General features: G+C 35.3%; 2 protein-coding genes across 2 annotated transcripts; one reads left to right on the forward strand and one right to left on the reverse strand.

Moving 5' to 3' along the window:
- Positions 1-701: 701 nt before the first annotated feature.
- si:rp71-39b20.4 (potassium voltage-gated channel subfamily V member 2) lies at positions 702-7,049 on the reverse strand. The gene is made up of 2 exons (XM_056466529.1): positions 5,485-7,049; positions 702-1,254 (listed from the first exon to the last, which is right to left on the reverse strand). The coding sequence occupies exons 1-2, from the start codon at positions 6,802-6,804 to the stop codon at positions 955-957; spliced, it is 1,620 nt and encodes a 539-aa protein (XP_056322504.1). The 5' UTR covers positions 6,805-7,049; the 3' UTR covers positions 702-954.
- Positions 7,050-11,583: 4,534 nt separating this feature from the next.
- On the forward strand, positions 11,584-13,435 carry rps28 (ribosomal protein S28). Its single transcript, XM_056466542.1, has 4 exons — positions 11,584-11,649; positions 11,926-11,973; positions 12,957-13,079; positions 13,317-13,435. The coding sequence occupies exons 1-3, from the start codon at positions 11,611-11,613 to the stop codon at positions 13,077-13,079; spliced, it is 210 nt and encodes a 69-aa protein (XP_056322517.1). The 5' UTR covers positions 11,584-11,610; the 3' UTR covers positions 13,317-13,435.
- The last annotated feature ends 7,383 nt before the right edge of the window (positions 13,436-20,818 follow it).

Consider the following 20,818-nt stretch of genomic DNA (forward strand, 5'->3'; position numbering starts at 1 on the left):
ATAGTTTTAATTGCCGAATTAATTTCATTAATGTCTAGGGGGGCATCAAGAATTGTGGCATCTGCTGAATCAATTGTGACATTTAAACTTTGTAGAAAATAAATCATAGCCTGTGAGTCAGATGGAGCTTCAGATGTATAAAGAGAGTTAGAATAAAAATATTTGAAAATGGCATTCATTTCTTCAGCTTCAGATATCAAATTACCAACTGAATCCACATTTTTAAACCCTTTTTAATGATTCAGTTTAATTTAGAACTCTAATTGTCTAATTAATTGAAATCATGAAATGATTATATAAAATCTACGTCCATTTAACTTCTATTAAAAATGTATTTATGAAAGACAAATTATTGGATTTTTTTGTTGTTTATTTATTTATACATTCTACAGTACAATAGTATTTGCGATTATATTTCTGTCACAATGTTTTCAATTTGTTGAAAATTTGTTTTGAAGATAGTTCAGTTTGTGTGTTTACATGATATGACAACAGTTTCCCTCAGATAAAATGGTAAAAATACAGAAGAAGTGATTCTCAGAGCAGCTCTAGAGATGAAGTTTACGCATTCGTGTCCTTTTGTAGTGATTCAAAAGTTGGATTGAACACGCCAAGCATTACTTGTGAACCAAACCATTCGTTCATTCAAACATCCAGACTTGTTTTTTTGTTGTACAGCACTTTATATCAGCTTTCGTATTTTTTATACAGTACATTCCAGTAGATTCTATCCTCTTTCCAGAATCACAGACATTATAATGGCCCTATTTAACATACAACTGATGAGACAAATGAACAGAAATGTACAAGCCATTTGTAAGCCTCCCTAATGCTAATGGCCTTACGTCCTTTAACCTGGATTTCACCCATTAAATCCCTGTTTCATTCAAGGCAGGCTGGGAACCTGGGCTCACTGTTCAAGGGGAGTGAAGGCAGAATGACTGACATGGATAGTCAGTGTTGACACTGGCCGGTGTGATGCCTGCTGTCCCCATCAGACTCCTCGGTTTGAGGCTCGAAGCAGTTGTCGAATTTCTTCCGCAGTCTTTTCTTGAGGTTCAGGCCTCTTTGGATGTTTGCGTTTGTACACTCCTGAGCCTTTAACTTGGCGTAATAGTCAGAAAATTTGTTGAACAGGATGGAAATTGGCATTCCATTTAAAATGATGCCAAAGGAAATGCAGCCAAAGGCTACCACTCGACCTGAGTAAGATATGGGCACCACGTCTCCATATCCAACAGTGGAAATGCTCACCTGTAAAAGCATAAAGGAAGACAATGTATATATATAAACAATGAAAAATACACTTTAAAAATCATTGGTTGTTTTAACGTAATTTTGAAAGAAATATGGACATACTCAGTTTATTGTATAAATTATTGAATTGAAAATTATACCAAATATAACCAAATTAATTCAAATAATAAACTAATTGCTTGGGTAAAACAGCATGACAAGTAAAACAATATTTTTATTAACATGTCTAATATGTCTAAAATGAAAATGAAATGTATAAAGTAAAATAAATACTATTCTGAATGGAAACATGAAACTGAATAGTTCAGATGTAAAAACAATGCAAAAGGGAGACCCTTTTTGTACACTCAAAAATTGACGTTTGATGTTTGTTCAAACTACTTATTTAAAATGAGCTGAAACAACACAATTCTTAAGGTTTTTTGGGGCAACAGCTTAATTGTTTTTTGTTCAATCTACTTAAATTTGTAAAAACTAATACGTTAACTTAATACCTTCATGATTCCCCGACACAAATCGATTGTGTGGAACCTTGCATTGTTACAGTGTAGGTTCAGTAAATTCCCTTTTAAAGCAAAGAATAGGTTGTTTTCATTGTCTTTAAAGTGAAATAACTCATCATTAACATAGGAGATGGCTGAGAAACATGCTCAATTTAGAAGAAAATTTCAGATTGCACCTTTTTTCAGACAGGTTTTTGCATCTGAACTCTTCAACTGCACTGTATAAAATAGTTGCCTTATATTTTTAAGCTGAATCAAATTAACCTTATGATATATGAATATATATTATGTAAAACTGACTTAAACAGATTACATAACCTATCAAATTAAGTTAGAACATGATTAACTAAGTTTAATAATTTACAATTAGCTAAAATATATGTTGTCATAACTAATTGTTGAAATAATTTTTATGAATAAAGTGGATTTCTGTAGGTAAATTAATTGCAGGCAGAAAAGTGTAAACAGACTTGTACATTTAAAAGAACTATGAAATGTATAGTTGCACTGATAATAATAAATCTCAATAAATATAATATTAATAACAGCTGAAATTTTTGGCATTTATTTCCATATTTGACCACAAATTGAATTGAAACACAGCACAGCATTTGTTAGAGACTACACAACAGACTTCATTGTTTATAAAAACTAAAGTGGCGTAGCAGAGTTATTTTTCCAGCTTATTAGCTCTATGATTAAAGTCAAATTTTTGCAAGCAAAGCAACTTAGTAAGACTTAGTAAGCCTCCAGGAAGTTACAAACTAATCTAACTTTTCCAATCAGCACGGATGCCTCCAATTGAGCGGCATTACAAGGTATTATATAAGATTAAACACAGCTGCCAGAGGATAAAGACCAACAATTTAAAGAGGATAGAAGAATACAACAGCCACAGCAAATGATAATAATGATAACAGTGAAAAATAAAACCCACTTACAATGCATATGGACACAGATTCTGCTATTTCAGCTAATCGGTGTAAATAATGACTACAGACATTTACATATTGTACTTAGATTCATTTTTGTATAACGGGGCATAAAAAGAGCTTCAGAAATTAATTTATTGCGTCTAGCGCTTGTCTTGTTTATTATATTATATTTGAATTATATTTGAAATTAGCTTTTATTTTAATGTTTTTATTTATTTACATTATTTACATTTAATCATTTGGCAGAAGTTTCTATCGAAAGCAACTTACAAATGTGGAAACAGAAGTAATCAAAACAAACCCAGCAAACAATTTTGTGTTTAACAGACGTCTAATAGACATCTAAACGTTGACAGCTTGGCTTAAACAAGGCTGATCTTGCGCTGTCAGTAAAAATCTACTAGACATCTAAGAATAGCCCAAAACTAGACTAGTCGTCAAATAGACAGATTAGACAGACTTTATATGTGTAGAAATTCACTTCTGTCTATTTGACGACTAGTCTAGTTTTGGCCTATTCTTAGACGACTATTAGATTTTCACTGACAGCCCAAATTTAGCCTTGTTTTAGCCAAGACAACTATGTTTAGACATCTATTAGACATCTATTTGACATCTTTAAAAAAACAAAAAAATGCTTGAAAGAACAAATGTAAATGGTATTATTATACACAGCTTTGGAAAGGTTCCTCTGGATTTATTTATAGTTATGTGTTTGAGTGAAACTTTTAAAAAAAAATTGTTTTATTCTGTAAAACTACTTTTATTCCCAATTTAAAAGTAAAAGGGTTTCCTTTTTGGCATAAAATAACAGAATTTTTTTTTCAAATATATATTTATTCATGTTTAGGCTATTAAATGTCAGTGTTTTAACTTCAGACTTGAGAAATCGATATTTAGTGGAATAACTGATTTTCTTTTGCTAACAAATGAAAACTATATTTATAATTAACTGCAGTTTTCTTAAAAACATTTAAAGTAACTTTACATTTTCATTAAAATCTATTTAACTTCAATTTAGCTTCATTTAAATAACCAAAAGCACTAAAAGTTTAACAGTTTTTTAAAATTTAAATAACAATATTAGTATTGAATGAAAGACTGACTCATACAAAACCCAAACCTGATCACAATGGGCCCCATGTGCACCCTCTCCATCGCCCCACATCAGTGTCTGACATCACTGACACTCTTGTCTCTGAATGAGAGCAAATCCCCACAGCTATGTTCTCAAACACTGAGTTGAAAGCCTCCCCAAAATAGAGGAAGCTGTTGTAGCAGCACTGTACTAAAAATAGCCTGGTTTTAACACCATGTCCTAACTACACATGACGCGACACTGCGAGACATGATAAAAGGTGTCTTTTCCATGATAATATTTGTTTTTGTAATAACCACCCACAACAATGACATGCAAAGTTTATATTTCAGCAATATCATGGCTAAGCAACATCATAAACTACTATAACAATGACAACTACCTCAGGTACTGATTATGTGCTTCATTCAGTGTTAAATGCTACTAATGTGAGCTTGAATACCATTTTACATAACATTTATTGCCATGCTAAAAACTAGCAAATATAAGGTTTAAACATGAACAATAGAACTGTGACTCGAAGTGCACACCATTTTAAAAAAGGCTTAAAATGTGGGCAGCATGGTGGCTAATTGGTTAGCATGATTGCCTTACAGCAAGAAGGTCACTGGTGGACCAGGAGGGCTTTCTGTGTGAAATTTGCAAGTTCTCCCTATGTCTTTGTGGGATTTCACTGGGTACTCCAGTTTCCCTCACAGTCTAAAAACTTGTTGTATAGGTGAATTGGATAAACTAAACTGGGTGAAGTGTGTGGACGTAAAACAGAATAGTTGGCGGTTCATCACGCAGTCGCAACCTGATAAAGCAGGGACTAATCGGAAAGAGAGTGAGTAAGGTTTAATGTGTATTAATTAGATGATAATAATGTCCATTTCATTGTAAGTGCAGTGCACCATTCTGCCCTTCTGAGTGGTTCTGGTATTTAAATGTTTCGGTCGTGATGTGTCTGGTGCGGACAGACAAAATGCTTGTCGCTGGAATCTTGTCATGCTGTCTGTTGTTAGGACATGGTGTAAGGTGTTATCTAAGGCAGGGGTTCCCAAACTTTTGAGCCCGCTACCCTCTAAATAAAAATTACAGTGACTCGGGACCCCCACGATCCTCAGAGGTGGTTATAAATATACAAACTTGCCACACAGCAACAGTCTATATAAACACATGCATATTGACAACAAAATCTGTTCAAATGATCTAGGATATGGTGTTATCTTTAAATAATACCATGAGTGTGGCATTTTGGGGGTTCACAAACTTTTGCCCATGTTCATTCACTCATTTTCTTTTCAGCTTGGTCCCTTTATTAGTCAGGGGTCTCCACAGCGCAATCAACCACCAACTTATCCAGCACATGTTTTACGCAGCGCATGCCCTTCCAGCCACAACCCAACACTGGGAAACACCCATACACACTCATTCACACACATACACTATGGCCAATTTAGTTTATTCAATCAGTCTTTAGACTGTGGGGGAAACTAGAGCACCCGGAAAAAACCCACGCGAACACAGGGAGAACATGCAAACTCCACACTGAAATGGCAACTGGCCCAGCCGGGGCTCGAACCAGTGACCTTCTTGCTGTGAGGCAATTGTGCTACCCACTGCACCACCATGCTGTCTTTTTGCTAATGTTTATGATGTTTATTATAATTCTGCTAATCGTGGTGTAGAAGATTTAAGACGTACTCACCGCTGCCCACCACCAGGCATCTGGTATACTGCTAAACGGTGTTCCTGCCACGTCCTGCTCCACCGAGTGCATGAGGGCGGAGAAGGTGAAGATCCCCATGATGATGAAGAGAAACAGACAGCAGACCTGTTCAAAACACTGGCGAAGAGTGAAACCAAATGCCCGCATGCCCGTCGAGTGCCTCGCCAGTTTCAGAATGCGAAAGATTCGCATGAGTTTGACAACTTTAAGTATTTTGCTAACTTTGCTAACCCTCGCCATTGTTTTCAGGTCATCTTGGACACTGAGATCCTCCTGGTCTGCAAAAGCCTCAAAAACCAGCTGGATAAAGTAGGGCATGACAGCCACTAAGTCTACAAAATTAAGTGCACTCTTCAGAAAATGCTTAATGTCGCAAGTCGTCAGCAGGCGAAGGAAGTACTCAAAGGTAAAGAAGAGAATGGAGGTGATCTCCACACACTCCATGTAGGTTCTGCCATAGACTTTATAATCTTTCAGCTCGCTCACAGTATTAAGAGTCATTGCCACTATGGAGATGAGCACAAAAAGGCTTGAGAACACAGCAAAGGCCTTAGCGGACATCGAGGAGTATGGGTTCTCAATCAGGTCCCATAGCACCTTACGAACATTACCTAAAATCATACTCTTGAAACCCTCCTCGCTGTGCCTAGGCTCGATTTCCGCCATAAGCTCCCTGTTCACTTTCAGCTGATCTCTGATTTCATCTATTTTCTCCTCGTAGAGAATCCGGCAACATCGAGGAGTGTCCCTCAAATGTAAACCCCAAAACTGCATCTCTTCCTCAAAGTTGACAGGGCAAAGACTCTCCATTACCCATAATACATTGCTACAATAAAAGTGAAAGATGTAGTGGAAGAAAGTCGGATCTCGGTCAAAGAAAAACTCATTGGTGAGCACGCAATAGTCATCACAGAGATTGAGCTGCTTGATGGGGTCTTTGCACAGGGCTAAGCTTCCTATTCTGGTTTTAGGGTATCGGACAGCCAGGTGTTTGGGAATTGTGAAGACTTTCCCACCTACATTAACATTGATCACAGTTGAATGGCGGTGTGGCATCTTCGCCGCTTCGACCTCACTGCTTTTCCTCTTTTCTTGCTCTCTTCTATCAGTCTTCTGAGGTGACGGAGTATCGAGGTTATCCATCGAAGTCCAAGGTTTCACAGAGCTGTCTTGTGAAAAAGGAAAGGCACTCTCTTCTTCCTCGATACTCTGTGAAAAGCTGGCGTTGAGTTTGGCGCTTGCGAAAAGACTTGAACGTCTCTTTTTCAGTTTTTTCAGATGTCTTCTTGGTTGGTCCATTGTTACTGTTAAGTCTCAAAGAATGTGCTCAAAGCAAACGTGTCTCTTAAAAGAAATGCCACAGACGGAAGATTCCACAGTCAAATTGTACACATCCTGTTCGAAGCCTCAATAAAATGTCCTAACAAACGGAGAAAACATATTCCACTGCTTCTAGATTTTTAGAGTTTGCAATAAAGCTAAAAAAGACAGAAAGAAAAAGCAACTGTATTTGTTTCAGCTCAACTGAAGATCAAGAGTTAGGATTTGCCCCACCGCACTGATGCCATAATCCCATTGCTGTTCTTTCTGTCCTCAGCAGAGTTAAAAATACAGTCATGAGGATTAGTGTCGTGATTTAAGGATTGAGCCCTTGGAGGAGGAATAGCAAAGGATAAATAGCAGGTGTGGGGATATTAAATGCTGACCGCAAACTTCAGTTTATGTTGCTTTTAAACAACATATGAGTGCAGCGTTGTGCCGAGTCTGATATTTAAACATTCAGTGCAAATCCAATATGAAAATCCTTTAATCCCAAAATTTACTTATCTTGTTCGGTAGAATTGCCTCCACTTTTATATCCTCTCCATGTGTGCTTGCCGGCATATTTTAACACTGATATCATTAGACAACACCTCAAACGTAAAGAGCATTTACATATGTAATGTATCGTGTATTTATCGTGTACGGCCAAACACCTAAAGCGCTTCACAATCATGAGGGGGGTCTCTCCACACCACCACAAGTGTGCAGCATCCACTTGGATGATGCAATGGTAGCCTCAGGACAACAGCACCAGTGCACTCATCACACACCAGCTATAGATGGAGTGGAGAGACAGTGATAGAGCCAAATTCGGAGGATGGGGATGATTGGGATGCTATGATGAATAAGGGCCAATTGAGGGATTTTGGCCAGGTTGCACCTCTACTCTTTACGAGAACTGCCATGGGATTTTTAATGATAACAGAGAGTCAGGATTTTCACTTTAATGTCTCATCTAAAAGACAGCACTATACTGGGGCATTAGGACTCACACAGACCACAGGTTGAGCACCCCCTGCTGGCCTCACTAACACCATTTCCAACAGCAACATAGTTTTCTCATGTGGTCTCCCATCCAGGTACTGACCAGGCTCAGACATGCTTAGCTTTAGTAAGTAACCAGTCTTGGACTGCAGGGTGATGGCTGTGGCCATATAATTACAGTCTTGCAAATAACTTTCAACCAGCTGTTGAATTACAGTGAGAACAGTTGCATTTCTGTCTTGAAATTAAAATTATTAGGCCAATGGAAAATATCAATACATCAATTTCAGTATGTTCTGTAAAAATGCAATCATTTTATGCAGCTCAGGTTAATTTCATTTAAATTCTTGACAGATCCCAGGTGTCTGTTCTACAATTACTTTATAACATTAACAATGAATTTATCACGCACGCCATTGTTATATTGTTATGTTCATCATTGTTGTTTCTATGTTTGTTTATATAACTACTATTTTCATTTCTAACACTTTATTTTTGCATCTTGTGTTTAAGTACACTATAAACAGCAGCTATGCTAATTGTTTTCTTTATTCTCTATTTCCACCAGGGGAAACTCATCCCGAGGCCCCTAGAGGTTATGCAGCGCCATTGATGCGATCTAATACCTGTGAAGAAATGAGGCCATGGTATCCATAATCCTGGACCAGGCCGCATCGTGAGCAGATGCTGTGGCAGTCATGGAGGAGCAGAGAGCTTGAGACTGATTCCTGAAAGACCCCAGTGATAGACAAGCCTCCGCTTTGATCCCATGGGCCAGCCTGAACACCCGCCAGTGACCTACTCACACCTGCAGCTTCTCCACAATGGACGTCCGCAGCATTCTCCAACCTCTGGCACCTAGATTGCAGCTCTGCACAAGAAGTTTGGCCAGAGGAGAAATGGTCGTGCCCAACTGAGCCTGGTTCTTTTGAGTTTTTTTTTCATCACTTTCGTCAATTGGTTAAGTTTTGTTCCTCAGCACTGTCGCCACTGGCTTGCTTGTTTCGGGACTTGTGGAGCTGTGCATGGATGGATTTGCTCTTCACTGTTTGGACTTTCAGCAGTAAAATTCAACCTAACCTGAACTGAACTAAAACTGAACTTCAAGTCTGAAAACTGGATTGACAACGTTTCATTTGACTAGAACTTCTATGTTAAGCTGCTTTGACACAATCTACATTGTAAAACCGCTATAGAAATAAAGATGAATTGCATTGAATTATTATAAATATGCTCAAGCACTTTAAACTAGAGTGCGAATTACAGGGAGGTTTGGGGCGGATCGACCCCCCAAGTAACTTTTGATCCCTTCTGAAGGACATTAGTACAAGTTGCCCATCAGCCCTTTAATAGCAGGACATAGTTTTTCTGATCTGTATCTTAAATAGTAATTATTTAAAAATAGATCGTATAAATATACATTTGACCACCCCTGCATCAGTTCATACCATTGTGGATGCATAATCGCGCCAATCAGTCGATGCAAGAAAATATTCATTCATCAGTCTAAAAATGGCAGATCTAGAGCACCAATAAACAACAGAAGTGTTCACAAGACTGTTTTCTCATGAAATAGGGGTTGGTTTCTATATATAGCCTAAATGTTAAGTGTAGTTTGTATAGTTTGACCTACAATAACCTCTAAAATAGCTAATGAGAGGATACTTTAAGTCAGAATGCACTAAACATCCCTCAGAACACTGGAAAACTTAAATATGTTTAGGTTTACAAAACACAAAACTTAAATTCATTAATTCTTTTTCATTTTGGCTTAGTTCCTTTCATTAATCTGGGGTCGCCACAGCGGAATGTCTCCCTGCTTTATACTCGACTGAACTCTGACTGGTTGTCTTTGTTTTTATTGGTCACTGTAAATATGCACATAATTCCTTCATGTTGTCCCAACACAAATCGATTATGTTAACTTAATTGATTTTACAATTTTAATAGACTGAACATAAAATAATTAAGTTGCCCCCCAAAAAACCCAAGAATTGTGTTGATTCAGCTCATTTTTAATAATTAGTTTGAACGAGCAGCAAAAATATTTTCTATATTCTGTGATAGTAATTCCAGCAACATTCCTCTGTGCCGTTATTACTATAGTTTTGTTATACAAGCGCTGCACTTTTAGAGTTAAAGTGTTTTTTGTTTTTTTGTTTTTTAAAAACAGCCAGTTCGTATTGTGGCGGTAAAAAGTTGACATCTAGGCCTAATTCTTTTTAAAATACAACAAATGAAATGTTGAAAGAAATGTATTTTTATAGCCTACTTGACTTTATTTACTACCTTTAATGCACTTTAATGCAGATCCAATCAAATGTGTTTTAAAAAGAAATGCCATTCATTCTTTTTTATTTAGCTTATTGCCTTTATTAATCTGGGGTCGCTACAGCGGAATGAACCACCAACTTATCCAGCACATTATTTACGCAGTGAATGTGCTTCCAGCCGCAACACAACACTGGGAAACACACATTGCACACACTCACATACAGTACGGCCAATTTAGTTTAATCAATTCACCTATAGCGCATGTCTTTGGACTGTGGGGGAAACTGGAGCACCTGGAGGAAACCCATGCAAACACAAGGAGAACATGCACACTCCACACAGAAATGCCCACTGACTCAGCCAGGGCTCAAACCAGCGAATTCTTGCTGTGTTGTGATTGTGCAACCCACTGAGCCACCATGCCACCCTAAAAATAAATGTATTAAATAGAAATAGAAATAGAAATTTAAAAAACATATCTTCCTTTTCAAGCAATTTCTCTGACACAAACCTTTCAATTATTTATTTTAGTTCAGGTTCATTAGATTGACAAATTCTCAGAGTACATAAATACATATAATAATAGCAATAATTAATAATACATAAATTATAAATATATGTGGATTTTTGCGGAAAGTTTGACGCTTTGAAAAATATAATATTTATAGGTTTTTATTGTTGAATGCTTGAAAAACATTAACAACAAATGTCATCAATCAAACAACAACAATCCAGGGGTTTTCAGTCATTCAGTGTTTCTCAACCACGTTCCTGGAGGATCACCAACACTGCATGTTTTGGATGTTTCCCTTGTCTGTCACCCCCATTACAGCTCTTTCAGTCTTTGCTAATGTGCTAATGATCTGAATTAGGTGTGTTTGGTTAAGGAGACATGGAATATGTGCAGAGGATGTGGTCCTTCAAGGAACGTGGTTGAGAAACAGTAAGTGCCAAGTCCTTGTTTGTATTGCTTTTAAGTTTGTTGATTCCTCGATACACTCAAAATACCTTTTAATTTTCAGTTTTAAATTTAGAAAAAAGGTTTAAACTTACAAAACTTGCTTTAGTAAATAAAAAATTTGGCCAACTACTACAACAACAACAAAAAAGGCTTTTGAAATAAGTATTATTTTCTTTTTCACATTCATGAAAACCAAAGATAACATTCTTATATGTAAATTCAAAACCTGCCTTCATATAATCTTCTATAAAATATAACATTTATAGTTAACGTTTTAAAGCAAGTGGGCTGCTGTCATACTCAAACACCAACACAAAAGTCTCCTTAATCTGCGATTTGAAAAAAAGTCCTCATGATCCCGGAAGCGGAAATGAGTTTTTGTAAATATAAAAGCAATTTAATAATTAAGAAGTAATTATTTTTAGATTCTACTTGTGTTTTTATAAATTGTTTCAACATATAACTCATAATAAACCCCGATCAATTGAAAAAACGCATTTTGTATGTTTGTATAAATAATCCACCAGGACCACGTGACTTCCTTTCCGAACGAAGCTGAAATCATGGACGCCAGCCGCGTGCAGCCCATCAAGCTCGCCAGAGTATGTAAAACACAATTTACTGAACATTTACTTACAAATGTTGCTATTCAGATCATATGAGATGAAACTCAGTTACGTTGAAGTCTTTTTCGGGATAAAGGAGCCTTTAATAGTCGTATAATCCTGTCATCCACGCTCAGCAATACAGCGGTGCTGGGCGCCAGGCCTTTGGTTAGCGTTAGCATCATGCGATACAAGAGTTTGCTTGGCGATCAGCTAACATATGATTATTTTGTCGCCTGACACGTTTAATAATGTGGTAAATCTTTGTTACAGGTTACAAAAGTGCTGGGAAGAACTGGCTCGCAGGGACAATGTACCCAGGTAAGCTCCTACTCCACACATGTTAAGTGTCATGTGGAACTGCAGAGATGCTCAGGAAGATACGTTGTGTTGATTTCTAAAATGGGTTAAAGTATTGTTCATTTAACCCAGGTCGTAGTTTGTTTCGTCACTATAGTGGTTTTAAAAGTTTTTGAAATTTGTTTTGTTTAATTTTGTTCAGCGATAAAATGAATACAAACCATCATTAGTTGACCTTTATTTCGACATTTGTATGATGCAGTCACTGTAGGACAACAAATGGGATTTGTCAGAATTTAAAATACCACTATATTATAAAGTATAATTCAGAATAAAATTAAACCACATTCAATCTAATCAGCAGGATTTTAATTGATGTAAATTTCAATGTTTAAATTGACTTTTTCTAAATTCTTGCTTGTAAAACATCGAAGTGGTAACGCTGTAGTGGAATGCACATGTGTATTTCAGGTTTCAGAAACTTATGATATAAGGTGGTTTTTATTTATTTTTAAACAATCCAACTCCGTGAAAGATGCATTTCTTTTTAACAACACCAGAACAACCTTAATTGTAATGCCTTGTAGTTTGCATTTCTTTGCCAAGTTCTCAGAAATTTTGCACTAACTGTTCAATTTCAGACTTGGAAAATAAACTTTCACAAAGCGTTGTAATATTTTGTTAGTTGGCGCACATGTTGATAACTAACAGTTCACGCTCATGTGAGATGGGTGAAAGGATAAATATACTGTACAAACGTTTTGAGGAAATATTTACTAGATAATTACAGAAAGTGCCGATTTTGACCTCTAAATTACTCCAAATGACCGCAGTGCTTATCTTATTAATAATAATTATAATTGTATAAATTCTGAAAAGAGTATTTTGAGGCTTTTGTATTTAAAAATGTAGTTTTAATGGTTTTAAATCTATTTAATTTTTCCAGAATTGTGCGTGTCTTCTGGCTTTAAATGAACCAATTTGCACTGTGCATGTTTTCAAAGGTGCGTGTTGAGTTCATGGATGACAGCAACCGATCCATCATCAGGAACGTGAAGGGCCCGGTCAGAGAAGGAGATGTGCTGACACTTCTGGAGTCTGAAAGAGAGGCCAGGAGACTTCGCTAGGTCAGTAAACAACATTTACTGCTGGGAATAGTCATCACCTCTCCTTTTTTATGTCAAAAGGAATTGTGTGTGAAAAATGTAAGCTTATTATCTCCAGTCTGATTTAAAACTGTTTTTCTGACTGTCTGTAGTTTGCTTGATAACCCATGTAAATATGATAACAATGGTCTGTTTACCAGCCGGTCATGTGTTTTGCTTTTCTGCAGGGTTTAACAGTTTGTCTGTTTGTTTCTGCAGTGCACATGAAGAGCTGCTATGGCCAAAGCTGTACTCGTGGAGCACATCAACACCAGCTCTACAGTTGGCAGTACAAAAACATTTGGGTGCAGATTGAAATAAATTGACTTTGTGAATAAGTTGATCTCCATCTCTTATTTTTAATTGTAGTTTCTGTTGTATTAATTGCACATTATGCCAGTTTAAAGGGATAGTTCACCCAAAGAATAAATTTATCTCAAGTGGTTCCAAGCTGTTTTGGGCTTTTCAACACAAAATTATATTTAACAAGATTTTAAGGAGAGTGCTGTTAAAAAAACAGCCATATATGTGCATGTACAGTAGTCAGCATATGAAGCAGATCAAAAAAGGTTTTCAGAATTTTCCTAAGATAGTAAATCGGAGTTAAATAGTTTTAGTACATGTTTGATGAGAGGTTTTGAACCACTTGAAATGTTGACTACTGTATATGTATGTGAAACTGAGGGGAAAATCACCATGCTGAACGCTATAAAAATCTGACTTGATCAGAAGAAACTCAAATGAACAAGTGGGGGATCAGTGAATCATGACCATTTTCATTTAGGGTGAAATAAATGATCCAGTTTAACTGATTGGTGAACTAAACTTTGTGCAAAGCGAGATCAATCAATGAGATTTGCATTGCGAACTACATTCCAGATGCATCTGGGGTTTTTTTTTTTCTTCTGACACTCAGACGTGAGATGAGTGTTTAAAGAAATTGTTACGGTCTAGAATTTGGTTAAATAATGAAATTGTTTTTCAGCAAACACACACTGAATGCTTGAAATATATGGCATGAAAGACTTTTTTTTGATACTTGCATACTGATAATTGTTTGCTGCCAATATATAGGGGAGCATGCAGGATATTTATTTAAAATCTTTTTTTTTTTTTTTGTAGTCTAATAAAAGCTATTTATTTTATGTAAAATATATACAGCACTCTGTGCCTGCAGGACCTGGAAAAGGCTATGGTGGAAGGATGTGTGCTCTGGTGGTTCTCAGTTGCTGCAATGTATTCTGCAAAGCACAAAAGCAGATATTTTGAAGTATGTTGGTTATCAAAAGTTTGCTTCAATTTGGTTTCATATAATAGCTGCCTTATTTAGCCAAAGTCATTGTTAAATTAATATTGCATATTTGGGTGTAGTTCTGGGAAGTTTATCTCATTGTCTTTAAGTTAAATGTATAATTCACCCCAAAATTAGTAAGTATCGGGGCTCAAGTCCCACCCATTTAAAGCTGGCTCAGTTTATACCCTTTTCCAAAAATACTCACCACTACACTCAAGTGGTTTTAAACATTAATGAATTTCTGGATGTTCTAGAGATGGTTGGCATCCATAGTAGGGACAATACGCAATGCAAGTCAATGGCTGTTTTTTCATCCAACATACTTCAGCATATCGTCCTTTGTGTTCAACAGAAGAAACTCAGATGGGTTTGGAACAAGTCACAGATGAGTACGATAGCAGAATTGTCATTAGTTCCCTCAAAAAGACAAATTTCATCTCCCTTAACTGGTTCCAAACAATTATGAATGTCTTCAGTTGAACACCAAAGAAGATATATTGAAGCAAACCGAAAACCTGTAACCATTGTAGGAAAAACAAATACTATGGAGGTCAATGGTTACTGGTTTCCAGCTTCACAGAAGAAAGGGTTGACACAAGGAAAGGATGAGTAAATGAATTTTCAGTTGCGGGTGAAGTAACCCGCGAAAATATATGAGTATGCAACACATGCATTTGCCTGTGTGACCACCAGAGGGCGGCGTTGCACAGATTTGTTAGGATAATCTGAAATAGTTGGTGTAAGGAAAACAGCTGTCGAATAATGATTCTGCTTATAACCACTGAACACATTAGCAGATGTTAAGGTCAGAGTACCATGGTGTATTTTGCTTACAGTTTTTAGCCACCCCCTACTGTCTTCTCACAACATAAAACATGTTTTAATGTTTGTTTGCGGAGCATCTGTGCTCGCTGCCTTCACCTTTTACCCGAAAATACAGTATCACGTTTCAGTGTAGGTCAACTATTGTAGTTAAATAATGCAATTAGTTAGTTTAGTTTAGTTATCTTGGGTCAAAAACTGTACAAATGTACTTTTTCCACTGAAAGCATTTCAGCAAATATTTGGTTTATTCATGACTTGTGCAAACTAAAGCGTGAATCAAATAAAAGCATTTGCTAATATTTACTCAAAAGCAATAGTGGTTTCAACTAGATCAAAGTACTAGGTCATTTCAACATAATTTGGAGATTTGAGATGACTACAGCTTTTAATAGAACCAATATTGCGTTTCACATTTTATAAAGCGCCCCGTTTAAAGATGATGACTATTTAAAGAAATAGTTCACCCCAAATGAAAATGTACTGATCCCCAAGTGCATCCATAGTTTTTTACCTTCATCAACATGTGTGAAGATATTTGGAGGGATTCTGAAAACCAGCAGACTTTGGTAATAATGTTTTTAATATAAATGTGGATGTCAACTAGAGTTACCACCATTCTTCAAAGTATCTTATTTTTTGGTCAACAAAAGAAACTCAAACAGGTTTGTAAAGACGGTGAGTAAAAGAAGATATATTGAAGAACTCTGCCATTGACTTCCACGGTACTTCATTGTTCCTTTCTAAATTGATAGCTTTCAACATTCTTTGAAATATCTTCTTTTGTGTCCCACAGAAGTTAGAAACTCATAAATCTCTAAAAACCACTTGAGGGTGAATAAATGAGTACATTTTCACTTTTGGGTGAACTATCCCTTTAACTTCTCTTATAAAATCACAGTATATTCAAAATATATTGTTTTATTTCATCATTAAACAATGTAAAGAAGATTTGTTTTATGATTGTATTTACACACAATTATTTTGGTGTGATCTTTTCTTTTTTGTAAAGCAGAGTACGAATATTGCATTGGAATTAAAAGAAAAAGATGTTTTATTTTTTATGAGAATACAGTGGACTTCAAAATTCGGTATATTGTTAATTTGCTCATTATATATGGAAAATATTGTATTCATAAATATAATGGGCAGTGAAAAAAACAACATTTTACTCAAAATAAAAATAGGTCATTACATATCAAAAAATACCAAAGCAAAAAAAAAAAATATATATATATATATATCTTGAAGCCTTAAATCTTCTCTTAATTTGAATAATTGTATTTTTTTCTTTTCTTTTTATATTGTATTTATTTTGATGTCAATTTAATGTTTTTATTTCCTTTGTATGTTCTTTGTTCTTATATTGCAATACAAAAATAAATAAATAAAATAAAATAAAACTTCATTTGATTCAACAACAAAAATTAGGCAGCAAGAATTGCTATGGTGAAATAGCCACAACACGTTTTATTTAATTTAAAGGCATAGTTCAACTAAATGTCATAATTTAATATACTAATAACTTGTTCCAAACCAGTTTGACTTTTTTTTTGTTTGTTTTGTTAAACATGAAAGAAGATATTTTGAAGAATGTTTTAAAACCTTTAACCATTGACATCCACAGCACACTGAAAAATGATTTGCAAAATTGTTGCAGGCAATTTATATGGGTTGAATTTAAACAAATTAAATTGAATAATTATATATTATATTATGTTATATTACATTATATTATATTCTGTTATTTTAGATTATATGATATATATATTATATTATGTTATAGTATATTATTATTTTATATTAATTTAAAGGGATAGTTCAATTAAATGTCATAATTTACTCACCCATAACTTGTTCCAAACCAGTTTGACGTTTTTGTTTTGTTAAACACAAAAGAAGATACTTTGAAGAATGTTTTAAAAACTGTAATCATTGACATTCACAGTATGATTCAGCAAAATTGTTGCAAACAATTCATATGGGCTGAATTTAAGCAAACTAATTAAATTTAATAATGTTCAACTTAATATGTTTGTTTGACTAAAAAATAGTAGGTCCAAGGAATCATCTTTAAAACAAAATTCCGATAACAAATAGAAAGTCAGTGATTACATGTTTTCAACTTTCTTCAAAACATCTTTTGCATTCAACAGAACAATAAAACTCAAACTGTGATGCAACAAGGGAGAGTAAATGATGACACAGTTTTCATTTTTGGGTGAACTGCCCCTTTAAAGTATCAAACCATGAACTGTAGTCTTACTAAAACAAGTTCAAATTGCCCCGACTCAGCTAAACTAGTGTGTTGCCCAATGACTGTTGGCCTAAAGAAAAAGTCAGTCATACCACTCATGCAAAAGACATCAAAGTTTGCATTCAGTCTCTAAAAAGAGGAACTGGGGAAGCATTTCTTGTAATCTGATTCACTGTGATTCTGCATAGAGGAGTCTTCAGATCAGGTACGTGCAGGGAACAGTGTTTACTCGGATACAAGATTACCCAGATACATGTCCCTGAGGTCTCATCTTTCTCGCAGGGGGAAAAAACAGAGGTGACTGTCGGACAAACTCACCAGCATTTGTCAACTGCAGTAAACAACTTCATGCACAATGAAGACATGCAGAAGAAAAGCAAAGACCTGAGGTTTAATTATTAAGTGGTCCTGTTATATTAACAGTTAAAGATTGCGCATTAGGTTACACAGTTTTATTTATGCATGTCAGTTTTCGAGATTATCGGTGGCTCAGTGGTTAGCACTGTTGCCTCACAGCAAGAAGGTTGCTGGTTCGAGTACCGGCTGGTCCAGTTGGAATTTCTGTGTGTAGTTTGCATGTTCTCCCCATGTTCACATGGGTTTCCTCCGGGTGCTCCGGTTTTCCCCACAGTCCAAAGACATTTGGTATAGGTGAATTGAATAAACTAAATTGACTATAGAGTATGAGTGTGAGTGTGTGAATGTGAGAGTGTATGGGTGTTTCCCAGTATTGGGTTGCAGCTGGAAGGGCATCCACTGAGTAAAAGAATAGTTGGTGGTTCATTCCACTGTGGTGACCCCTGATGAATAAGGAACTAAGCCGAAGGAAAATGAACGAATAAATGAAAACAACCAAATTGTTAAGTTGTTTCGTTTCTTTTACCGTGAGTTACTTTTGTAAACGTTACAATACATCTTTTTTAAAAAGTGAAACTTCTCCTGCATTGAGCCACAAATCTTCACTTTAGCAGCACTTAAATACACCACAATAGGGCTGGGCGATCTGGCCTAAAATCAAAATCTTGATTAATTGAACATTTTAACTCGATTACGATTAATGAACGATTATTTTATTGATTTATTTTATGTTTTCGCCCTCATAGTTCACTCACAAGTTTTGTACAGTAAATATGCTCATATTACAAGAGAGAGATTTCTGAATGAAGGGTGTGATATTAGATTTTAAAATATTTGAGGTAAACACACACTATCAATTGTGATTCTTTATTGAAGATCAACGCTGAACAACTGAAATGAAAACACACATTGCCTAAAATGCCACTCTACGCACCACCTAACCTCGTCACCGAACTGACCAATCACAAAGCTTGCGCTACGCATCGTTGTGATGTGTAGTTACATTTTTTTGAAAGATGCACAGGTATGTGAAGACTGCGCCAAACCGTATGCTTGGCAGAAGTATAATTTCGGCATAATATAATAAGTATAAATCAGCGTTAACAGAGCGGGTCACAAGACTCCACACACAGTAGGGAAAGTAATTGAACAAATTGACCTTGAAAAATGTGATCGATTAAAGGTTGTGAATGTCGATTTCGATTACTTTTTGATTATTCTCCCAGCCCTACTATACAATAACTAAAAACAATAGTTACACTGTAAAAAATGATATGATCAATTAGTCCTGACAGCATATGTTTTTAGTCCATTGTAACTTATTAAGCTAAGTTAATCATGTTCTAACTTAGTTTTATGTTACACAAGCTGATTAAAGGTAGTTTTACATTATTTAAGCTCGATGGACTCATACGGTTAATTTGATTCAGTTTAAAAGTTGAAGCAACCAGGATTTTAAATACTTTTATTTACCTTTTTTTTTTCAAATCTCTACTGTGAAAGTTTTAACAAAGGGATTTGTTTATAGACAATTTGCCTGATTATAGGCTAACAATTTATTCAGATGCAAAAGCCTCTAAATGATACTCTGAGATGTTTTCTCAGACTTTAGTATGTAGGTTCAGTCATTTTTTTATGTCGATGAATAGGTTATTTTCATTGCCTTTCGATGGTATTCAGAGGCTTTTGTATCTGAACACTTCATTCATTTCAATCATTCACTTTATTTCGATGATAAAAATGAAAGAATTCAGAGTTCACATGAAATACCTTTTCATTTTATTTTTATTCTATTATTTTGCTGAATTATGAAGTAAAACAAAAGGTTTAAAAAACTTTTAGTCCGTCAATAAATAAGATTTCATCCAATATTGAGATTTCAAAATATGCAAATTAGCATATATTTAATGAATGTTTAATTGGCATATTGAAATCCTTTAGATAACTTGTAGCACACTGAGATTTTCTGCAATTCTTAACGCAACAAATCCATCTTAACAAGTTAAAGTAACACTTTTGTTCCAGTAATTAAGTAAACAGACTCTTTCTTGCACCATTAATATGAGAATTGACCGTGACCTGTTACATCACAGCCGTGCAACCTTTGTTCGATGTAAGTAGGGCAGCTGTCCATCTGCTGGATAACAGCACTGGGCCACTAGAGCGTTGGGTTTCACTTGGGTCAGCGAGCAGAGAGGTTTGACCCTTCTCTATTTCCTTTGTGCTGACAGGACAGACATTATAACGCCGCTGTACTACAGGAAACCACAGTGATTTACTGCCCGAGCGACCCTTGTTTATGATGTTCATTTTGAGTAGCGAAGACTCCAAGGACAGTTATAATCATCTTTGCAGAGCACTGAGGTTACTATTGGACGTTTGGAGCAACCTTTGACCTTAGCAAAAAAAATAGTGCGCAAAAAGACCTTTATAAATTGGGCAATAAATCTCCAAGAGTACATTGTCATTGGGTTGATTTTGTAATATTATATTATATTATATTATATTATATTATATTATATTATATTATATTATATTATATTATATTATATTATATTATACAATTGGGCTCAGATATTTGAAAGCTTTTTTCACATACACCACCAGGATCAATAATTTTATTTATCTAATTAACTAATTTAATCTTTTATCAGTCTAAAGAGACAGTAAATTTCTATTTCTGGAAACCTTTTTACTTTCTATTCATTAAAACAATTTGGAGAAACAAAAAATGCATATATTTTTAAATGAAAAGTAATTCATTCAATTGTTAAAATAAAAATAAGATTCAAATAAACAATAAAACATTATTTAAGATGAGTGCACATCCATATAATCCAAAATTCTAAAAGACTGAATACAAAAATGACTAAATAAGATTAAAATACAGTTGAAGTCAGAATTATTAGCCCCCCTTTGAATTTTTTTTCTTTTAAAAATATTTCCCAAATGATGTTTCACAGAGCAAGGAAATTTTCACAGTATGTCTGA

The sequence above is a fragment of the Danio aesculapii genome, chromosome 2 (genome assembly GCF_903798145.1).
Source record: "Danio aesculapii chromosome 2, fDanAes4.1, whole genome shotgun sequence".
NCBI lineage: Eukaryota > Metazoa > Chordata > Actinopteri > Cypriniformes > Danionidae > Danio > Danio aesculapii.